This window comes from Manis pentadactyla, chromosome 1 (genome assembly GCF_030020395.1).
Source record: "Manis pentadactyla isolate mManPen7 chromosome 1, mManPen7.hap1, whole genome shotgun sequence".
Taxonomy (NCBI): Eukaryota; Metazoa; Chordata; class Mammalia; order Pholidota; family Manidae; genus Manis; species Manis pentadactyla.
The window spans coordinates 115692837-115716437 of NC_080019.1; the positions used below are offsets into that span (position 1 = coordinate 115692837).

At 37.9% G+C, this 23601-nt stretch overlaps 1 protein-coding gene across 4 annotated transcripts in view; it reads left to right on the plus strand.

Annotated features, from left to right (window-relative positions):
* Positions 1–23387, plus strand: part of SENP2 (SUMO specific peptidase 2) — a 70540-nt gene extending 47153 nt beyond the window's left edge. For all 4 annotated transcript variants that reach the window (XM_036875209.2, XM_036875207.2, XM_036875208.2 and 1 more), the window contains 7 exons: positions 698–871; positions 2576–2707; positions 3808–4011; positions 4963–5042; positions 7963–8047; positions 11906–12001; positions 22088–23387. In XM_036875209.2, the coding sequence (XP_036731104.1) occupies positions 698–871; positions 2576–2707; positions 3808–4011; positions 4963–5042; positions 7963–8047; positions 11906–12001; positions 22088–22150 (834 nt within the window). In that variant the 3' untranslated portion in view covers positions 22151–23387. The remainder of the gene's footprint in view (positions 1–697; positions 872–2575; positions 2708–3807; positions 4012–4962; positions 5043–7962; positions 8048–11905; positions 12002–22087) is intronic.
* Positions 23388–23601: the final 214 nt, after the last annotated feature.

A 23601-nucleotide genomic window follows, 5' to 3' on the forward strand; every position in this document is an offset into this window, starting at 1 on the left:
GATGATCAGGTGTGTGCCTATAGACTAAGTATTAATCCAAGCTAGACAAGGGCAACAAAACATCCACGGATGCAGAAGATTTCTCTCAAAACAGGGGGGGTGAGGTTCTAAGCCTCACCTCTGTTGATCCCCAATTTCTCACCTGATGGCCCCCCTGCGACTGTGCCTGTCTTAGGTTGTCCCTCCCTTGAGGAATCTTACCCGTCTCTGGCTAACCAGTCATCTTCTGGGGCCATACAGGGAAATGTAAAGTTGGTAAGTGAGAGAGAAGCAATATTGTTTGAAAAGGTTAGCTTTTTTCTTCTTTGCAGATTTATGCCCTGTGGCTTCTGTGCCCAGCATTTGTCTTGTGGTATCTTTACCACTTGGAAGAATTATGATACTCGGTGTTAATCATATTATTTTTAAGTGGGATAAGAGAACTGAAAATACTTTTCTTGCTACCTCCAGGGAAAGTGATGAGTGTTCTGTTCCATGGTTTGTAGTTTAGGTATCCTCTGAGTGTTAGGTCTTAAACGTTTTCTGTTCCCTCTTGCAGGGATAGACAGGTATGCTAAATCTACTTTATTCATTTGGGGGATTTGCTCATTCTCTTTTCTTTCAGGATAATGGCAGTATTTATATTTCATGTGTTATGTATGTTTATATGTGTAAGTATTAAGCATGTCAATAAAGTATAGGAACTTTTTTTGATCAGAGGGGACACCAACTGGAACCTGACCTATCTGAAGAAGTGTCATCCCGACTCCGCCTGGGCAGTGGAAGCAATGGGTTACTCAGGAGGAAGATGTCAATACTTGAGACAAAAGAAAAAAATTGCTTAGGCAAAGAGAGGGATAAAAGGACAGATGATCTTCTTGAACTTACAGAGGTATTGTTTCTTGTGTTGATCAGAATAAGAGGCAGGTTTTTTAATAACTTCAGTTATTCAAGACTTAATGAACGTTTTATTTTGCGGAGTTATCCAGACTAGGGATGAGTGTATTAAAAGAAGTCAGGCCCAAGGTTACATTAATCATTAGTGGTCTGTGAAGGTGGCCCAAGGGATCAGATTAATGTTTAGCAAATGTAAATAGACATATTGTCACATATGTGGAATATAATGGGTTCTTTGTAGATTCTTTTCCTACCCTTCAAATATTCTGGATTCCATAGTATGGGCTTGGCATTAGGAATGAATTTATTGCATTTTTTACAGTGATTACTGTTTACAGTGTAGCAAAGAGAAGGCAAATAGTGAATCTATGGTATCTTACTACACTGATGGACAGTGACTGCATGGGGGGTGGGTTGGGACTTGATAATATGGGTAAATGTAGTAACCACATTGTTTTTTCAAGTGAAACCTTCATAAGAGTGTATATCAATAATACCTTAATTTAAAAAAGTGATTACTGTTTACTAAAATGTCCCTTTCATTGACTATTGCATTTGAAAAGAGTAAAAACTTAGAGAAAACAAGGAAATGAAGGTAATTAAAAACTATCATTTTAAAGGTGAGCACACATCTTCACTCCTTTGTCTTAGTAGGTAATCAGTCCAATTCAGTGAATATGTCTTGGGCACTTATATATATTGGACATCAGGTGGAGAGATCCGTACAACAGCAAAATTGTGTATAGTGGGGGGAAAGCAGTATTAAAAATACTTGGATGAAAATAATTTCTGTTGGGTTTATAGAATCAGTCTTGTAGCTTAAATATGCATTTATCTGTATAAATTCTTTAGAATAACAAAACCATCTATTCGAGGAGGACTCAGTTGCTAGACCTACTGGGTTTTTTTTTTTTCCAGTTTCTGCCTATTTGCTTATTTTTTCATTTCAGAAATGGGTAATATGGTCTCCTAGGTGCCCTAATTTTATTGCTTTGATTTTTTTATTAAGGCATAATTGATATACAATCTTATGCTCAGGTTTCACATGAGCAACATTGTGGTTACTACATTCACCCATATTATCAACACCCCCCACACCCCATTGCAGTCACTGTCCATCAGTGTAGTAAGATGCTATAGAGTCACTGCTTTGATGTTTTTAAATAACAGTTTAGGAGGTAAATAAGGAAAGTATGAGCATAACTTTTATACTATTGTGAAAGGAGCAAAGGCTAGAAAGTTAGACACTCCTGAGCTCAAATCTTGGCTCTTCCTTTTAATAGTTGTATGACTTTGAGCATGTAATCCGAATTCTCTTAGCTTTGCCTTTTCCATAAAATGCTGGTACTACTTTCCCCACAAACAAGGATTAATGATGGGCGTCAAGCATCTGGTACCGTTTGGCTCATAGTGCTCAATAAATGATGGTGGGATAGTTGAAACTATATTTATATGTAATGTTATTCGCAAATTATTGTTTCCAGAAGGTGATAATTGACCTAACATTTTTTATAACTATTAGTAAGACTGCTTTTTAGTCCTAGGTTTAAATGTTTTAATACTTCAGTTTAAGTATTTGATAGTATGTTTTTCTCAAGGGTCTGGTATTACAGAGATGAAAAACTTCTTTCAGTCTCAGACTTTAATATCTGTTAGTGGTTCTGTATTAAAATAGCAACTTCTGGAATTCCTAATTCAGGACATGGAAAAGGAAATCAGCAATGCCCTAGGCCATGGCCCACAGGATGAGATCCTAAGTAGCGCTTTCAAATTGCGAATTACCCGAGGAGACATCCAGACCTTGAAGAACTATCACTGGCTCAATGATGAAGTGAGCTGTCTTTTTTTGTCTGTTCTGACTATCATTATGCTTAAGCACTTACTATCCATAACCAAAGTGATTTCTACCCAATTATAAGGGGTTAGATAAGGCAGCTTTTAGTTTTATTTAAAACAAAAACATCTTAAAACTTACAAAATGGTCAATTATGACTGTTTGCTGCCTTTAATGAACAGTTTCCCTCTTCTGCATCGGTTATTCCTTTCATCCACCACTTCATTTACTAAGTTTTCAGTGACAAAATATAAACCCTGAGTGCAGCTGATGAATGGAAGGAAGTAGCCAATGATATTTTGTTTTAGATAAATTCTTATAGGAGCCATTTTATTTTTTCAATAATAAAGAGAGATATTGACCACTATATGTATACCATTTGTCTTTAGAAAAATGTTATTTGGGTGGTAACTGCAAAAATGTACCTAATTATGATGTTGTATCCTTACATGTTTAGCTAAAGCTAGCCCTTAGTTCTTGCCAATTTTCCGGTTGGTCCTTCCCCCTACTGCTCGGTCTCTACATTTTCTCCCTTTGCCTTCCTTCCCCTCTCCATACCATGATGAGTGACACTTAAAAACACATTCTTATAAAACTAGAATGTTTTGTTTTATGTTTAGAAATGTTACATGTTTATTATAAAAAATTAGGAAAATACAGAAAAAGTGAAAGATATTGTTCGAAAGTGTTACCACTCAAAATTGAACAATATTTTGGTAAATTTCCTTCCAGTTAATATTTTAAGTTGCAGTATAATTTATAATGCAGTAAAATTCACTTGTAGTTAATATTTCTGCATATTTTTTATGTGCTAGTTACATACATCTTTTCATTATTGCAGACTTTCTCCTTGAGTTCCTTCTTTTGGCTGTCTTAACTCATATGCCTTAAAGTAGTTTCATTCCTTCTTAATCCCTATCATTTTGCATTGATCATTTTTGGTTCCCGTCTTTCTGTCATAGGCAGTCCTTTTATCCCTTCTTTAGTACCTTCCTTTCCCTGAGCATCTCACCTTCTAGTTTTTTCTGATTGAGCTAGGTAGGAATTAAGTTTTGTTAACATGCCATGTTCTGACATTTACTGTCTTGATATTATAGGTCATTAATTTTTATATGAATCTTCTGGTGGAAAGAAATAAAAAACAAGGGTATCCAGCACTACATGTGTTCAGTACTTTTTTTTACCCCAAATTAAAGTCTGGGGGTTACCAAGCCGTGAAAAGATGGACCAAAGGGGTCAGTCTCTTTGAACAGGAACTTATTCTGGTGCCTATTCATCGGAAGGTACATTGGAGCCTTGTGGTGAGTTGAGAGGGTTAATTGGTGGCATTTGGAATAAGACTATTTTCATAAATAATGAAGGCTACCCTTTTCTGTCCTGTGAAAGTCCAGGAGTGTGTGTTAAAGGCATGTTCTGCAGAGTCCCTTCCTGGTTCTAGGATTGAACAATTTAGAAAGCTAGATTTAGTCTTGTATCTGAGGAGCTTTTTTTTTCGAGGGAAAACATTTTTATTGAGGTAAAATCCATGAATCCATGCAACATGAAAATTAACCGTCTTAAAGGATACAGTTAAGTGGTATCGAGTACATTCACAAATACAACCATCACTTCTAATTCCAACACATTTGCATCACCCCGAAAGGAAACCCATACCCATTAAACAGTCATTCTCCATTTTCCCTTCCCCCTAGCCTCTGGCAACCTCTAATCTACTTTCTGTTTCTGCAGACGTACCTATTCTAGATTTTTCATGTAAATAAAATCATAAGTATGAAATCTTTTGTATCTGGTTTCTTTCACCTAACATACTGATTTTGAAGTTCATTACTTTGTAGCATGTACCCTACTTCATTCATTTTTATGGATGAGGAGCTTTTGTTTTTAACAGGAAAGAGTTTTAGTATGCATATGGTTATTTATTTTATTTATTTAGTTTTGTTTATGAGTTGGTACAGATTTATTGCAGAAAAGTAAAGGTATAAAGAAAAAAGCAAGAAAATATCTTATCACTGAGAGGACCACTGATGTTTTGGTGCTTAAGTTTCCAGACCTTTCTCTAAGAATAGAAATAGATAATTTTATAGAAATGAGGCTTGTATCATTTATGCCAGTTTATAAAAATATATGTCTTAGAAATCCATTCATGTTGGTACACATCCTGATTTTTTTAAAGATACTTTTCTTTTTGGAAATAAAACTCTCACTTCTGTTATGGTTAAGATATTTCTGGATGTTGCATTTTTCCATTATAGGTGATAGACCTCAGAAAAAGGTGTCTCAAATATCTGGATTCTATGGGACAAAAGGGCCACAGAATCTGTGAGATTATTCTGTAAGTAAAGGCTGAAAAACTTCACCTTGTTAAGTGTTGTTCTTCTGTTTAATCCTATGAGACTCTGGTGATGGTAATTGTTGTCTTCTGTATAGTCAAGGTTGTCTTCTCATTGTTTAGGACCTGAGACTTGAATCCATCTTCTTGTTTAAAAATAACCTAATATCTAATCTTAACTGAGAAGTCTTGCTTGGTAGCATCATTGAAAACAAATTTGTTGTGTGTTATAATGTAAAATCTTATCTATTTAGAGTCCTGTGATTTCAATTAGAGTTCTTTGGGATTGATACATTACTCTGAATGTTCTAAAGGAGTGTTAGCTGGGGAGTTTTATTCCTCCCTTAATACCACTCGTGTCTCTATGTTTTCCATGATAGTAGGGTTCATCTCATAGTACCCAGAAGTAGTTTTTAAATTAAAGTGTATGGTTTGTAGGCAATTATTTCAAGTAGTAATTGCTAGAAACCTGCCTTTAAAGCATAGCCACTTGTTAGCTATGTAAAGTGGTGACAGATTTCACAGTGAGGAAGCAAATCAGTAAGACAAGTTTAATTTGAACCTTGTTTGCTCAGTAGAAGCAAAAAGAGGTTCCTATTTTTATTTTTGGTATGGATACTTGGATAATTTTAATAGATACTTTAGTAAGGCATTGTTAAATTTAGGATAGGAAGAAAAGTTGTTATTAATAATTAGTTCAGTTCTCTCATTTTTGATAATGTTTTAGTGTAAAAGATTTTTATTTATGGGTGTTTATCTTAAAAAGTTTAGAGGAGAAATTTAAAAAAATCATTAAGATACACCAAATTGTTTATAAAGCAGTTATTTTCTTCTAGTCTTTTCTGTTTAAGATACATATAAAATGTTGCATGCACATGCATATATATTATTACATGCATAGAAATGTTCTCATTGCAATAATACAGCTAAGTTTTGTTTTTTACTTAAAACAATACAAATCATACTTTCATCTTTTTTTTTTTTTAAGTATGAAGTATTCAGCTCCTCTGGTATCTGAGGCCTACTACTCCCTTTCCTGGTATTCCTAGTCCATCTTTTCTCAACTTTTTTTTTATTATCACTCCCCTCCCCTGATATCCCACCCCTGCAAAAAATTTATTTTAATTTCTCCATGACAAGAGAAAGTAATACTAAAGAATAAGACTTTTCATTTGTGGGTGGAGCTTTAGAGGACTACAAACCACTGGAATTTAAGATTTTTGCCCTGCAAGAACCAGTTTTCATCTCTAGGGGGTGATATTACTCCCATTGAGAGGTCCTGCCCTGGTGTAAGGCTGGCTTGCCTTCCTTGCAGGTTGAGATGAGAACTGAGATGTCTGTGTTAAATTTGATAACCCTCTGAAGATTTGGATAAAATGCATCACTCTTAAGTGTATACCTCCTAAGAATAAGGAAATTCTTTCAAATAACCACAGTGTCATTATCATTTAAGAAACTTAGCAATCAGCAGTATGTTATATATAGTTCATGTACTGATTTCTTTGGGTATCTTACATAGTTTTTTTTCTTAATACAGGAAGCCATTCAGGGCTCATGCATGTACTTAACGTCTCTTTAGTCTCCTTTAATTTAGAATATTCTTCCTGCTTTTTTTTTATGTTTCATGGCAATGGCTTTTTTTTTTTACTCCAGGATAATTGTCTGATTTTATATCTATTTTTAAGTGAAGAAAAGCAAGTTGTAAAATGAAGTACTTTTTAGGATAACGCGTATGTTTTTAAATTGTGTATATAGGAGTAGAGAACTAGAAGAATATGCAGCAAACTATTTTTAGTTAATTAAATACTAGTACTATTTTTAATGTTAATTACTTCTGGAATGGCTCATATTTTTTTACATTTTATGCATTTTGATTTTTAAAGATAAGCATGTACAATTTTTTTTATTAAGGTATCATTGATATACACTCTTATGACGGTTTCACAAGAAAAACAATGTGGTTATTACATTCACCATTATTGAGTCCCCCCCAAAACCCCATTTCAGTCACTGTCCATCAGTGTAGTAAGATGCCACAGAGTCCCTATTTGTCTTCTCTGAGCTACACTGTCTTCCCGTGACCCCACATACACCATGTGCACATATCATGATACCCCACAATCCCCTTCTCCCTCTCTCCACACCTGCCCTCCCTAACCCCTCCTCTTTGGTAACCACTAGTCCCTTCTTGGGAGTCTCTGAGTCTGCTGCTATTTTGTTCCTTCAGTTTTGCTTCGTTGTTATGCTCCACAAATGAGGGAAATCATTTGGTATTTGTCTTTCTCCGCCTGACTTATTTCACTGAGCATAATACCCTCTAGCTCCATCCATGTTGTTGCAAATGGTAGGATTTGTTTCTTTCTCATGGCTAAATAATATTTCATTGAGTATATGTACTACATCTTCTTTATCCTTTTACCTACTGATGGACACTTAGGTTGCTTCCATATCTTGGCTGTTGTAAATAGTTCTGTAATAAACATAGGCATGCATATGTCTTTTTGAATCTGAGAACTTGTTTTCTTTGGGTAAATTCCTAGGAGTGGAATTCCCAGGTCAAACGGTTTTTCTATTTAAGCATGTACAATTTTTATTTTATTTTATTAAGGTATCATTGAACACTCTTATGAAGGTTTCACATGAAAAACATTGTGGTTACTACATTCACCCATATTATCAATTCCCCCCACACATCCCATTGCAGTCATTGTCCATCAATGTAGTAAGAAGCATGTACAATTTTTATAAGCAGAATAAAACCCCCAAAATTAAATTAAAAAACCAAAAGCAATCATGTTTTTGAAAAGCGAATGGGGGTGGATTTGAGAATGGTGTATCTGTTAAGACATCAAGTCTTTTTTAATTGTAAGGGTAAGTCTCCACAGGAACTCACCAATATATTCCTTCTTTGCTGTTTTTTTAGTCAGTATTTACAGGATGAAAGTAAGACCAAAAGAAATATTGATCTGAATCTTTTAGAATGGACCCACTACAGCATGAAGCCACATGTAAGTGGTGATCATCCATATTTGAAGTACTTTGTTGGAGTTACTGACAATGGCATGTTTTGAAGATTTGACTTCCTTTCTTCCCTCACTAACTCATATCCTTATGTGTGCATTCTGCTGAAGTGTACGTCTTAAGATGATCCACTTCTAAATCTTTAGAAATTCGTTTAACCAAGATGTTTGCTTCTTAGTCTTTATCATCATACTTAAATTATAAAGGTTAACTATAGCTTGTCTCTCAAAAAATTGAGGAAAAGTAAGAAAAAAAACAATAAATTCAAGTTAGCTCATTTTTTTGGTGCTAATCAATGTTTAAAGTTCTTGTTTAAAACTTACCTGGGAATTTTGTTTATTTAGGTCTTAAGGGTCCTCCTTAGGAGTCAAGTGTACTATTTGTGCATGTGCTTTGTATCTTGCCAGATTTCAATCTCATTCAGGATGTGAAAGTGCATACTCTTTGAGTGCTAATGGCTTTTTTTTAATTGAAGTATCACTGATATACAATCTTAATTAGTTTTAAGTACATAATACAGTGGTTCAACAGTTACCCATATTATTAAATCTTCACCCCCACCACTGTGGTTATTACCTGTCAACATAGAAAGATGTTACAGAATCATTGGTTATATTCTCCATGCTGTACTACTACCCTGTGACCAACCTATGTTATGATTGAGAATTTTTGTGCCCCTTTATCCCCCTCAACCTCCCCCTCCCCCTTGGTAACCACCAGTCACTTCTCAGTGTCTGAGTCTACTGCTGTTTTGTTCATTCTGTTTTGCTTTGTATTTATATTCCACAAATAAGTGAAATCATATAGTATTTGTTTTTCTCTGTCTGGCTTGTTTCACTGAGCATAATACCCTCTGGATCCATCCATGTTGCAAATGGCAGGATTTTTTTTTAATGGCTGAATAGTATTCCATTGGGTCTATGTACCGCATCTTTTTTATCCATTCATCTATTGATAGACACTTTGGTTGCTTCCATTTCTTGGTTATTGTAAATAATGCAGCAGTAAACATAGGAGAACATATATCTTTTCAGGTCAGGGATTTTGTTTTCCTTGGGTAAATTCCTAGGAGTGTAATTACTGGGTCGAATGGTATTTCTATTTTTAGTTTTATGAGGAGCCTCCATACTGCTTTCCATAGCAGCTCTACCAGTTGACATCCCCACCAGCAGTGCAGGAGGGTCCCATTTCTCCAGATCCTGGCCAGCACTTGTTATTTCTTGTCTTTTGGATAGTGGCCATTCTAACTGGTGTGAGGTGACACCTCATTGTGGTTTTGATTTTGCATTTCCCTGATGATTAGTGATGTGAAACATCTTTTCATGTGCCTGTTGGCCATCTCTTTCTTCTTTGGAGAAATGTCTGTTCAGGTCCTCTGCCCATTTTTTATGGTGTTAAGACATGTGAGTTCTTTATATATTTTGAATGTTGACCCCTTCTCAGATAAATCATGTACAAATATATTCTTCCATACTTTAGGTTGCCTTTTTGTTCTATTGATGGTGTCCTTTGCTGTACAGAAGCTTTTTAGTTTGATATAGTCCCACTTGTTCATTTTGTATTTTGTTTCCCTTGCCCAAGAAGATGTTTCCAAGAAAAAAATTGGTCATACTTATGTTCAAGAGACTTTTGCCTATGTTTTCTTCTACGAGTTTTATGGTCTCCTGTCGTATATTTAGGTCTTTGATCCATTTTGAGTTTATATTTGTGTATGGAGTTAGGCAGTAATCCAGTTCCATTCTCTTGCATGTAGTTGTTGAGAATGGCTTCTTTTTAAAGTAGGATAAATGAATTCTGTTTTAGCTGCCCTAATCTATATATAATGGCTCAACTGTCTTTGCCAAAAGCATTTCCATTTCAAGTTGTGTAATTAAGAAGGTTAAGCTGAAATTTCCTCAGGAGAGCAGAGATATAAGAAGAGTCTAAGGATGAATACTATGTTCTGGTAAGGGAAATGTAACAAAGCAAATTCTCTCCCTTTGTGTATTGGAGTCTATAGTTCTCTCCACTCTGTGAGAGCTTTTGGGCTTGGGAGAAGAGTGCTGAAGTGTATGGGTGGTGTGCATGTTCAAAAAATCTTTTCTCTTTTACAATAATCATCTATATATTTTTAAATAAAGATCAAGCTGTTGTCATCTGGTATGTTTTCCAGCCGTGGGAATTGGAATCTCTTACAGTCTCATCAGTTTGTGCTCATGCGTAACTGACAGCCAAGGCATATAAAGGGCTGGCCAAGATGAGTATGGGAGAGGCCTGGGGAGTGTGTGAATCTGCCTCACCAGGCTCAGAATCCACTTTTGGCTTATAGTGCTTTTAGTGCTCTTTGTAGTCAGCCCTGTTGTCTCAGAACAGAACTGAACAATGGAGGGGAGATCCTAACTGGTTAATGACTATCAAGGGGCTGCTTGCTTTCTCCTGCTTGCAGCTGTGAGGGTCCAAAGCAAGTCTTATTTTCCTGGCTAGAAAAATTAAAACTTGCAATATTGAAATAGGTTCATTATATTATAAACATATTTGTGATTGAGCCACACTTAGCCCTTTTCAAAATTTATAAATGCTTCTGAAATAATTCTGACTAGAATTCCTGTTCCTGGTAATAAACCTTTCAGTTTGACTTATTAGTATGAGAGCTGAGGGATGGAACTCTAATTTTGCTTTTCTTTTCCTTTCTGAAAAAAAGTTTTTGTGGGGTCACATTACTGATGGGCAGCTGCATCTGGGGAGGTCTCTACCTGTGCACTAAGTGAAACCTAAACCCAGACAAGGTAGGATTTTTGACTCTGACGGAGAAAGAATTCTTGACCAGATTGTAGTGTAAGGAAGGAAGGAATTCATTAATGCAAGAGTGGAAGCGAATGTCAGCAGCCCTGCAGGCTATAGAGAGCAAGGAAGAACAGAGGGAGGAAAGCGAAGTTCATTGAGCTGCTCTGTGTACAGCAAGTACCGTGCCAACTCCTAAAGCCAGGGTCACCTGGCATCCCAGTGTCTGCTTGAATCTGCACAGTGTGGAAACTAAGCCCCTATCACCCCAGAGGAGCCACGGAGCAGTGGATGGAGTTTATGTTCTGAGAACTTCCACTTACCCACTGGCCTGAAATAAAATAGGGAGAAGAGGATTGTGTTAAGACTAGAAAGCTGAAACAAACAGCAAAGTGACAAAGACATTTACCACCAAAGGTGGAAGTTTGAGAGTTCTTGTCTTTATCATGGAAAAGAGTTCAGAGACAAGTGCAATCAGCTTTGCAACAAGAAAGTTTGATATAAGACAGTATATATTCAGGAGTGCAGGTGACCTCAGGAGGTACGCTTAAGGGTTTGGGGTTTGGGGTTTTATAGGGCATTTTGGGTAGGGGTCAACATAAGGCATGATGTATACAGGTAATTCATAGTTCTTTGAAATTTTGCCTTAAGAATAGTTATTTAGGTGACTGTGTTGATCCAGATCTTGGCATTCTTTATCTACATAGGTTTCTGTGCTTGGAGATCTCTCTCTTATTCTGGTTACAAAGTTAATTGATTAAGGGGCTGGAAGAAGAGGAAGAATAGTATATAGATTATGTTAAAGAGTAAGCTGGGGACCCTTTTCGCAGGTAACTAGGTATTACAATGGCATGTTCCATTTCTTTGCTCTGACACAACATATTCTGTGTCATGTCATGGTTAGAGTGTTTATAGCACATAAAGACTAATTCTGTTTGTGTGCATGTTTGTGTATTTGTGTAATGCCAGATTTAACATTTATCTTTATAATATTGTTTATCCACAGAAATATTTAGGAAGAGTCCAAGGAGTTTGTAGTTAGTAAAATTTTACCCCTTCCTTCTTTCCTTCTTTTGTAACTTTAGGAGATTCCTCAACAGTTGAATGGGAGTGATTGTGGAATGTTTACTTGTAAATATGCAGATTATATCTCTCGGGACAAAGCTATCACATTTACTCAGGTGAGTAGAGACCCCTCCTCCCTCCTCATCCACTTCTTTGTTACAGGACAAGATAGACTTAAGAGTGTTAACAGTGCCTGGCTCACGCTGAGCTTTTAACATGGGAGCTGTGTTGTTGTTTTTGCTATTAAACCTTGGCCACAGCCCTGCTCTTGCTAGCTAGCTAGCATCAGGGTTTGTTACTCTGCTTTCAGATTTTTCCTAGTCTTTGGTGACCAGTGCATATGTTTGAACTCTGCTGTTCCCTGGTTCCTGAGTATTACTGATATTTTTAGCCAAAAAAGGAGGCATATAAGATTATGTAACAGCAAGGGGAAATCAGGCCTGTGAGATCTTGAGCCGCAGGTCTAAGATAAAACTACAAATACTACTTATCCCTTTTATCCCTTCTGTTCTGGTTATTTTGGGTTCTCTATGGCTCTGTATTTGAGTGAAATTCAAGTATGTTGGGAACTCTTGAGAATTTATGTTTGTAACATGGATTCTCAACCTTTTTATAACCTAGGAAACCCCCTTTAAAAATGTTTTGTAAACATTATCATTTTGATAGATGGTGGCTACTAAATTGTGCTGATTGACTAGGACTAATAACCCCATTCCAAGATTTTGAGCAACATGAAGTAACTAGGGCTCCCACACTGAACTGATACAATTCCAGTCTAAAGTAAAGGCACTTACTAAATTGGCAGGTTTACTAAAAATACATTTTTTACTACGTTTTGATCTATTTAAAATAATAAGATTTTTTAGGTCCCTCAAGGTAGGAAATCACTAATTTACTAGTTTTCCATGAGTAAAGTGGTATATCCAACTTTTTATAGTCAGACACCAGGACTGCCTCAAGGGTGTGAACTTCTGATTTCATCAGAGACCTAGTTGAGATATACATAGTTTTGGATTTGTCTTACTTGTTCCTGCCTTGAGAGTTGGTCCATGTTGTGATTATCAATTAAATAATACATTAAGCAAAGCATTCCAGTCTTTTGTGCTTCTAAATAACAAGAAATTATTTGTTCTCTGAACCTAACGACATGAGATTTGAACAGGCAGAAGTTACTATTTGCACAGAATTGGTAATGTACTGCATTTGATAGAAACAAATTTGTGGATTTGGTTTTTTTGGTTTTTTTTAGATAATTATTTTTTATTGAAGGGTAGTTGACGCACAGTATTACATTACATTAGTTTCAAGTGTACAACACAGTGATAAAACATTTATATACATAATTCTAGGTTCCAGCTATCACCCTACCAAGCTGTTACAATATCTTGACTATATTCCTTATGCTATACATTACATCCCGGTTACTTATTTATTTTACCATTGGAAGTCTGTCCTTTTTTTTTCTTTTTTCTTTCTTTTTTTTTGTGAGGGCATCTCTCATATTTATTGATCAAATGGTTGTTAACAACAGTAAAATTCTGTATAGGGGAGTCAATGCTCAATGCACAATCATTAATCCAACCCAAGCCTAATTTTCGTCAGTCTCCAATCTTCTGAGGCATAACAAACAAGTTCTTAGATGGAGAACGAATTCTTACATAATGAATAAGTTACACAGTGAACAGTAGTACAAGGGCAGTCATCACAGAAACTTTCGGTTTTGCTCATGCATTATGAACTATAAACAGTTCAAATATGAATACTCATTTGGTTTTTATACTTGATTTATATGTGGATACCACATTTCTCTCATTATTATTATTTTTAATAAAATGCTGAAGTGGTAGGTAGATACAAGATAAAGGTAGAAAACATAGTTTAGTGTTGTAAGAGAGCAAATGTAGATGATCAGGTGTGTGCCTGTAGACTATGTGTTAATCCAAGCTAGACAAGGGCAATAAAACATCCACATATGCAGAAGATTTCTCTCAGAACGGGGGGGTGAGGTTCTAAGCCTCACCTCTGTTGATCCCCAATTTCTCACCTGATGACCCCCCTGCGACTGTGCCTGTCTTAGGTTGTTCCTCCCTTGAGGAATCTTACCCGTCTCTGGCTAACCAGTCATCTTCCGGGGCCATACAGGGAAATGTAAAGTTGGTAAGTGAGAGAGAAGCCTTATTGTCTGAAATGGTTAGCTTTTTATTTCTTTGCATATTTATGCCCTGTAGCTTCTATGCCCAGCATTTGTCTTGAGGTATCTTTACCACTTGGAAGAATTATGATACTCGGTAAATTTGATATGAGGCACGAATTCTATTGAAGGGTTGTATTTAGGAAGGAAGAAGAAAAGCTATAGAAGTAGCAGGCGGAAGAAAACATGGGAAGATTGATTATTTCTTTGACATATATTCTTGTAGAGTAACTTCAGCATGTATAGGTTTTAAGCTACTACTTAAATTGCGCACACACATTAACATAATAGGAGTATAGTTACATAACCAAAGCATATCTGTAATTACCAGCCATCTCCAGTGAAACCAAGAAAACCAGTTAGGCACCTTAGGCATTTGTGAAAACTTATCTATGATATGGTGGACATTGTCCAACTGAACTTGAACAGTCTGAGAGAAATCAGACAAATTAAAACAACTCATTCCTGGGGAATGTTCACATCCCTTATGTTCTTTTAACAGTAAATAGTCTGTAGTTGTAAGATTTTGGAGCGCTACAATTTGCACTTCTCCTAATTCTTGGTTGAGTTCCAACAGTATAGATCCAGTCAAATTTGTTGTTTTACTGTATGCACAGGCCAGCTTAGATATCTCCTTCATTCCCATGGCAAGTCCAGGAGCTGGTGGGATGAGTGCATCTACAGCTGTAGCAGTGCGTGGATCTTTGTTGGGGTTTTTTGATGATCATCTTCTGGCATGAGTCTTCCAGAGAGTGCTGATGTTGGAAGTTCTCTTTCATATCGTATCTTAGTTCATTTTCGGGGTAGCCCAATTAGGCTTTGATCTTCTGTATAAACGCAAACAGACCCTTTGCCTACACTTTTATATTCCCTTTATACCCTTGTGTAGAACTCATTGGAGGTCACCACACAGGAACTGCCCTTTTTTTTGTTTGTTTGTTTGTTTTGTTTTTTTTTTTTGGTTTCACTAATCTACACTTACATGACGAATATTATGTTTACTAGACTCTCCCCTATACCACGTCTCCCCTATAAACCCCTTTACCGTCACTGTCCATCAGCATAGCAAAATGTTGTAGAATCACTACTTGCCTTCTCTGTGTTGTACAGCCCTCCCTTTTCTCCTACCCCCCCATGCATGTTAATCTTAATACCCCCCTACTTCTCCCCCCCACTTATCCCTCCCTACCCACCCATTCTCCCCAGTCCCTTTCCCTTTGGTACCTGTTAGTCCATTCTTGAGTTCTTTGATTCTGGTGCTGTTTTGTTCCTTCAGTTTTTCCTTTGTTCTTATATTCCACAGATAAGTGAAATCATTTGGTATTTCTCTTTCTCCGCTTGGCTTGTTTCACTGAGCATAATACCCTCCAGCTCCATCCATGTTGCTGCAAATGATTGGATTTGCCCTTTTCTTATGGCTGAGTAGTATTCCATTGTGTATATGTACCACATCTTCTTTATCCATTCATCTATCGATGGACATTTAGGTTGCTTCCAGTGCTTGGCTATTGTAAATAGTGCTGCAATAAACATAGGGGTGCACTGATCTTTCTCATACTTGATTGCTGCATTCTTAGGGTAAATTCCTAGGAGCGCAATTCCTGGGTCAAATGGTAAGTCTGTTTTGAGCATTTTGATGTACCTCCATACTGCTTTCCACAATGGTTGAACTAACTTACATTCCCACCAGCAGTGTAGGAGGGTTCCCCTTTCTCCACAGCCTCGCCAACATTTGTTGTTGTTTGTCTTTTGGATGGCAGCCATCCTTACTGGTGTGAGGTGATACCTCATTGTAGTTTTAATTTGCATTTCTCTGATAATTAGCGATGTGGAGCATCTTTTCATGCGTCTGTTGGCCATCTGTATTTCTTTTTTGGAGAACTGTCTGTTTGGTTCCTCTGCCCATTTTTTAATTGGGTTATTTGTTTTTTGTTTGTTGAGGCGTGTGAGCTCTTTATATATTCTGGACGTCAAGCCTTTATCAGATGTGTCATTTTCAAATATATTCTCCCATACTGTAGGGATCCTTTTTGTTCTATTGATGGTGTCTTTTGCTGTACAGAAGCTTTTCAGCTTAATATAGTCCCACTTACTCATTTTTGCTGTTGTTTTCCTTGCCCGGGGAGATATGTTCAAGAAGAGGTCACTCATGTTTATGTCTAAGAGGTTTGTGCCTATGTTTTCTTCCAAGAGTTTAATGGTTTCATGACTTACATTCAGGTCTTTGATCCATTTTGAGTTTACTTTTGTATATGGGGTTAGACGATGGTCCAGTTTCATTCTCCTACATGTAGCTGTCCAGTTTTGCCAGCACCATCTGTTGAAGAGACTGTCATTTCGCCATTGTATGTCCATGGCTCCTTTATCAAATATTAATTGACCATATATGTCTGAGTTAATGTCTGGATTGTCTAGTCTGTTCCATTGGTCTGTGGCTCTGTTCTTGTGCCAGTACCAAATTGTCTTGATTACTATGGCTTTATAATAGAGCTTGAAGTTGGGGAGTGAGATCCCCCCTACTTTATTCTTCTTTCTCAGGATTGCTTTGGCTATTCGGGGTCTTTGGTGTTTCCATATGAATTTTTGAATTATTTGTTCCAGTTCATTGAAGAATGTTGCTGGTAGTTTCATAGGGATTGCATCAAATCTGTATATTGCTTTGGGCAGGATGGCCATTTTGACGATATTAATTCTTCCTAGCCACGAGCATGGGATGAGTTTCCATCTGTTAGTGTCCCCTTTAATTTCTCTTAAGAGTGACTTGTAGTTTTCAGAGTATAAGTCTTTCACTTCTTTGGTTAGGTTTATTCCTAGGTATTCTATTTTTTTTGATGCAATTGTGAATGGAGTTGTTTTCCTGATTTCTCTTTCTGTTGGTTCATTGTTAGTATATAGGAAAGCTACAGATTTCTGTGTGTTGATTTTGTATCCTGCAACTTTGCTGTATTCCGATATCAGTTCTAGTAGTTTTGGGGTGGAGTCTTTAGGGTTTTTTATGTACAGTATCATGTCATCTGCAAATAGTGACAGTTTAACTTCTTCTTTACCAATCTGGATTCCTTGTATTTCTTTGTTTTGTCTGATTGCCGTGGCTAGGACCTCCAGTACTATGTTAAATAACAGTGGGGAGAGTGGGCATCCCTGTCTAGTTCCCGATCTCAGAGGAAATGCTTTCAGCTTCTCGCTGTTCAATATAATGTTGGCTGTGGGTTTATCATAGATGGCCTTTATTATGTTGAGGTACTTGTCCTCTATTCCCATTTTGCTGAGAGTTTTTATCATGAATGGATGTTGAACTTTGTCAAATGCTTTTTCAGCATCTATGGAGATGATCATGTGGTTTTTGTCTTTCTTTTTGTTGATGTGGTGGATGATGTTGATGGACTTTCGAATGTTGTACCATCCTTGCATCCCTGGGATGAATCCCACTTGGTCATGGTGTCTGATCCTTTTGATGTATTTTTGAATTCGGTTTGCTAATATTTTGTTGAGTATTTTTGCATCTACGTTCATCAGGGATATTGGTCTGTAGTTTTCTTTTTTGGTGGGGTCTTTGCCTGGTTTTGGTATTAGGGTGATGTTAGCTTCATAGAATGAGTTTGGGAGTATCCCCTCCTCCTCTATTTTCTGGAAAACTGTAAGGAGAATGGGTATTATGTCTTCCCTGTATGTCTGATAAAATTCCGAGGTAAATCCATCTGGCCCGGGGGTTTTGTTCTTTGGTAGTTTTTTGATTACCGCTTCAATTTCATTGCTGGTAATTGGTCTGTTTAGATTTTCTGTTTCTTCCTGGGTCAATCTTGGAAGGTTGTATTTTTCTAGGAAGTTGTCCATTTCTCCTAGGTTTCCCAGCTTGTTAGCATATAGGTTTTCATAGTATTCTCCAATAATTCTTTGTATTTCTGTGGGGTCCGTCGTGATTTTTCCTTTCTCGTTTCTGATACTGTTGATTTGTGTTGACTCTCTTTTCTTCTTAATAAGTCTGGCTAGAGGCTTATCTATTCTGTTTATTTTCTCAAAGAACCAGCTCTTGGTTTCATTGATTTTTGCTATTGTTTTATTCTTCTCAATTTTATTTATTTCTTCTATGATCTTTATTATGTCCCTCCTTCTGCTGACCTTAGGCCTCATCTGTTCTTCTTTTTCCAATTTCGATAATTGTGACATTAGACCATTCATTTGGGATTGCTCTTCCTTTTTTAAATATGCTTGGATTGCTATATACTTTCCTCTTAAGACTGCTTTTGCTGTGTCCCACAGAAGTTGGGGCTTAGTGTTGTTGTTGTCATTTGTTTCCATATATTGCTGGATCTCCATTTTGATTTGGTCATTGATCCATTGATTATTTAGGAGCGTGTTGTTAAGCCTCCATGTGTTTGTGAGCCTCTTTGCTTTCTTTGTACAGTTTATTTCTAGTTTTATGCCTTTGTGGTCTGAAAAGTTGGTTGGTAGGATTTCAATCTTTTGGAATTTTCTGAGGCTCTTTTTGTGGCCTAGTATGTGGTCTATTCTGGAGAATGTTCCATGTGCACTTGAGAAGAATGTATATCCTGTTGCTTTTGGATGTAGAGTTCTATAGATGTCTATTAGGTCCATCTGCTCTATTGTGTTGTTCAGTGCTTCCGTGTCCTTACTTATTTTCTGCCCAGTGGATCTATCCTTTGGGTGAGTGGTGTGTTGAAGTCTCCTAGAATGAATGCATTGCAGTCTATATCCCCCTTTAGTTCTGTTAGTATTTGTTTCACATATGCTGGTGCTCCTGTGTTGGGTGCATATATATTTAGAATGGTTATATCCTCTTGTTTGACTGAGCCCTTTATCATTATGTAGTGTCCTTCTTTATCTCTTGTTACTTTCTTTGTTTTGAAGTCTATTTTGTCTGATATTAGTACTGCAACCCCTGCTTTCTTCTCACTGTTGTTTGCTTGAAATATGTTTTTCCATCCCTTGACTTTTAGTCTGTACATGTCTTTGGGTTTGAGGTGAGTTTCTTGTAAGCAGCATATAGATGGGTCTTGCTTTTTTATCCATTCTGTTACTCTGTGTCTTTTGATTGGTGCATTCAACCCATTAACATTTAGGGTGACTATTGAAAGATATGTACTTATTGCCATTGTAGGCTTTAAATTCGTGGTTACCAAAGGTTCAAGGTTAGCCTCTTTAGTATCTTACTGCCTAACTTAGCTCGCTTATTGAGCTGTTATATACACTGTCTGGAGATTCTTTTCTTCTCTCCCTTCTTGTTTCTCCTCCTCGATTCTTCATATGTTGGGTGTTTTGTGCTGTGCTCTTTCTAGGAGTGCTCCCATCCAGAGCAGTCCCTGTAAGATGTTCTGTAGAGGTGGTTTGTGGAAAGCAAATTCCCTCAGCTTTTGTTTGTCTGGGAATTGTTTAATCCCACCGTCATATTTGAATGATAGTCGTGCTGGATACAGTATCCTTGGTTCAAGGCCCTTCTGTTTCATTGTATTAAATATATCATGCCATTCTCTTCTGGCCTGTAGGGTTTCTGTTGAGAAGTCTGATGTTAGCCTGATGGGTTTCCCTTTATAGGTGACCTTTTTCTCTCTAGCTGCCTTTAACACTCTTTCCTTGTCCTTGATCTTTGCCATTTTAATTATTATGTGTCTTGGTGTTGTCCTTCTTGGATCCTTTCTGTTGGGGGTTCTGTGTATTTCCGTGGTCTGTTCGATTATTTCCTCCCCCAGTTTGGGGAAGTTTTCAGCAATTATTTCTTCTAAGATACTTTCCATCTCTTTTCCTCTCTCTTCTTCTTCTGAGACCCCTATAATATGGATATGGTTCCTTTTGGATTGGTCACACAGTTCTCTTAATATTGTTTCATTCCTGGAGATCCTTTTGTCTCTCTCTATGTCAGCTTCTATGCGTTCCTGTTCTCTGGTTTCAATTCCATCAATGGCCTCTTGCATCCTATCCATTCTGCTTATAAACCCTTCCAGAGTTTGTTTCATTTCTGCGATCTCCTTTCTGGCATCTGTGATCTCCCTCCGGACTTCATCCCATTTCTCTTGCGTATTTCTCTGCATCTCTGTCAGCATGTTTATGATTCTTATTTTGAATTCTTTTTCAGGAAGACTGGTTAGGTCTGTCTCCTTCTCTGGTGTTGTCTCTGTGATCTTTGTCTGCCTGTAGCTTTGCCTTTTCATGGTGATAGGAATAGTCTGCAGAGCTGGGACGAGTGACAGCTGGAAGAACTTCCCTTCTTGCTGGTTTGTGGCCCTCCTCTCCTGGGAGAACAGCGACCTCTAGTGGCTTGTGCTGCGCAGCTGCGCGCAGACAGGGTTCCTGCTTCCTGCCCGGCTGCTATGGAGTTAATCTCCGCTGTTGCTGTGGGCGTGGCCTGGCTCAGGCAGCTACTCCAAAATGGTGGAGTCGCGTTGGAGCAGGAGCGGCTGGGAGGCTATTTATCTCCATAAGGGGCCTCCCTGCTCCCTGCAGCCCAGGGGTTAGGGTGCCCAGAGATCCCCAGATTCCCTACCTCTGGATTAAGTGTCCCGCCCTGCCCCTTTAAGACTTCCAAAAAACACCCGCCAAAACAAAGCAACGACCACCAAAAAAAAGAAAAGAAAAAAAAATTTTTTTTTAATTAATAAAAAAAGGTGGTCGCTCATTTTTCTTTATTCTCCGGTGCCAGCCTCGGGCCTCTGCTGTCCGGTCTTGCTGCCCTGTTTCCGTAGTATTGGGGTCCCTATCCCTTTAAGACTTCCAAAAAGCGTTCGCCAAAACAAAACAGCAAAAAAGCAAAAAAAAAAATGGTCGCACGCTTTTCTTATGTCCTCCGACACCCGGCCTCCAGTGCCCGCTCACTGTTCTTGTTGCCCTGTTTTCCTAGTATCGAGCGCCCTGCACTCTGGCCCGGATGGCTGGGGCTGGGTGTTCGGCAGCCCTGGGCTCCGTCTCCCTCCTGCTCTGCCTGCTCTTCTCCCGCCGGGAGCTGGGGGGAGGGGCGCTCGGCTCCCGCGGGGCCGGGGCTTGTATCTTACCCCCTTCGCGAGGCGCTGGGTTCTTGCAGGTGCGGATGTGGTCTGGATGTTGTCCTGTGTCCTCTGGTCTTTATTCTAGGAAGGGTTGTCTTTGTTATATTTTCATAGATATATTTTGTTTTGGGAGGAGATTTCTGCTGCTCCACTCACGCCACCATCTTCTGCCCCTCACCGGATTTGGTTTTTTATAAATTTAAATGCAGTTCATGTTTTTCTCATTAAAAAGTAGAATGTGTATATTTTGGAATGTTTTGAAAATACATGCAAATAGAAAAGTTAACTTCTGTGCCATTGTTTGGATATTTCTATTTTTTGGTACATGTTACTGTTATTAAGTTGTTGTTGGACTCTATCATAGTTTTGCATCTTGCTTTGATTTTCATTAACATGTAAAAATGCTTATGATACATATAATAGCAAACATTATAAGCCTCCTTTTTCCTTTATTTTTTATTAAGGTATCACTGATATACAGTCTTATGAAGGTTTCATATGAAAAACGTTGTGGTTACTACATTCACCCATATTATAAAGTTCCCCCCAAACTCCGTTGCAGTCACTGTCCATCAGTGTAGTAAGATGCCAGAGTCCCTATTTGTCCCCTCTGAACTACACTGTCTTCCTCGTGACTCCACACACACCATGTGCACCTATCATGATACCCCACAATCCCCTTCTCCCTCCCTCCCCACCCACACTCTCCCACCCGTCCCCTTTGGTAACCACTAGTCCCTTCTTGGAGTCTGTGAGTCTGCCACTGTTCTGTTCCTTCAGTTTTGCTTCATTGTTATGCTCCACAAATGAGGGAAATCATTTGGTACTTTTCTTTCCCCACTCACTATAAGCCTCCTTTTTTATAGCTTTGTAAGTCTGTATCATGATGTTAAAAAGTCACGGCTTACATAAAGGATGTAGATATCTTACTTTATTTAGAAGAGTGCACCTACAGCTTGCTCATGCTCTGCACATTAATATGTAATGTATGTGGTGTTTGTGTTTCTTTACAGCACCAGATGCCTCTCTTTCGGAAGAAGATGGTGTGGGAAATTCTTCATCAGCAGTTGCTGTGAGAGTGCCCCTGGCCCAGTCCCTCCAGCTGCTGCTGATTTTTTTCCACAGTTGGATGTTTCCATATACCTCATGCATTGTGGGTTAAAAGTCCCTACATCACCTCTCTCACAGGTACTGAGCTGTCAAGAAGTGTATGAAGGCGTCTCACTGCACCTGAATCCTGACTTGTGTGCGGAGGGCTGCTTGCAACTCTGTAAGTCTGTGCCTGCTCAGAGCCCTGGACTGTATAACCCACACAAGAACAAACGCTAATTAGAATTTTTTTAAAGATTTTTTTTCCCTATGAATGTGGGAAATGCAGGATTTATTCTATGATTTGTTTTTTTCTGTGTTCACATGTATTTCTTTGCTCACTCATTTGCAAACATAATGCGCAGTGGCCATTATCTGCTACTCTTTTAGTTAACTCTAAATTACTTGTGTGAACTATTTATTTCAAATATGAAAGGCACGTTAATCAAGCTGCCAGTCCCTGCTGAAGATCGGAAGGGAAATCAGTTGGGGAGGAAGGAAGTGTTAATTAACTTCTCTACCTGGAGCTATAACTGCCAACTTAAAGCTGGAGGTCTTTTTTTTGAGGCTTGAAAATGCTGGGAGAAGTGCTGTGGTGTAGGGCCCTGATTGCCTTTCAGAGGAAGTCTGACACTACAGCATTGACATGTGTTGTGGAAAAGTGGAACTGTGGCCAAGGAACTCTGGCAATGCAAGCATCTTTAGAAGAGTGTCGTGGTCATCCTAAAGAGACTTCCCTTTCTGGAAATGAGGTGACGTGGCTACTCTTGAAACTGGATTAGAATTCACTGTAAACTCTAAATCTTCATTTTCATCCCAGATCTGGTTGAGTAGAAACCTCAGAATTGTAAGGGCTGGCCTGAGCAGTTTATTTCAAAAGATACTATTCAATTTAAAGCTATTTTTCCTCAAAGTGTTTTTTTTATATATATATATAAAGCTGAAATTAAGTTTTGTACTCATTAGAATTTACATCGTCTCATCCCACCCTCACTGAAATTTGTGGAAGAAAATTTAGTACTTGGCTCTGAGGTTGCTGATTATATAATAATCTATTTTGCATATGAAAGTTTGTATTCAGCATTTTTGTTCATTAAAAACCTTACAGTGGTTTTGCATTTTTAATTTCAGAAAGTTTAGAGTTGATCAGAACATATTTTGCAAGATCCTAGTGCCTAGTGTTGCTTTTCTGATGTAATAAAAGGATATCTGGCAGAACTTGAAGAGTATACGCTGAAATGATTTCTAATCCTTTCCCTACTTAAACTTCCCAAACTTGTTCTGGTACACAGAAGAAAGAGGTAAAGCCAGAAAAATTGGGCATGTGTTAATGTTGTATCAACATGTCTGTCACAGAGAGCCCAGGTCACTGGTCACAGAAGCATACTATTGCAGTCAGCTATCTATGAGATGTGTAAAAGTCTTGGTATAGGTCTTG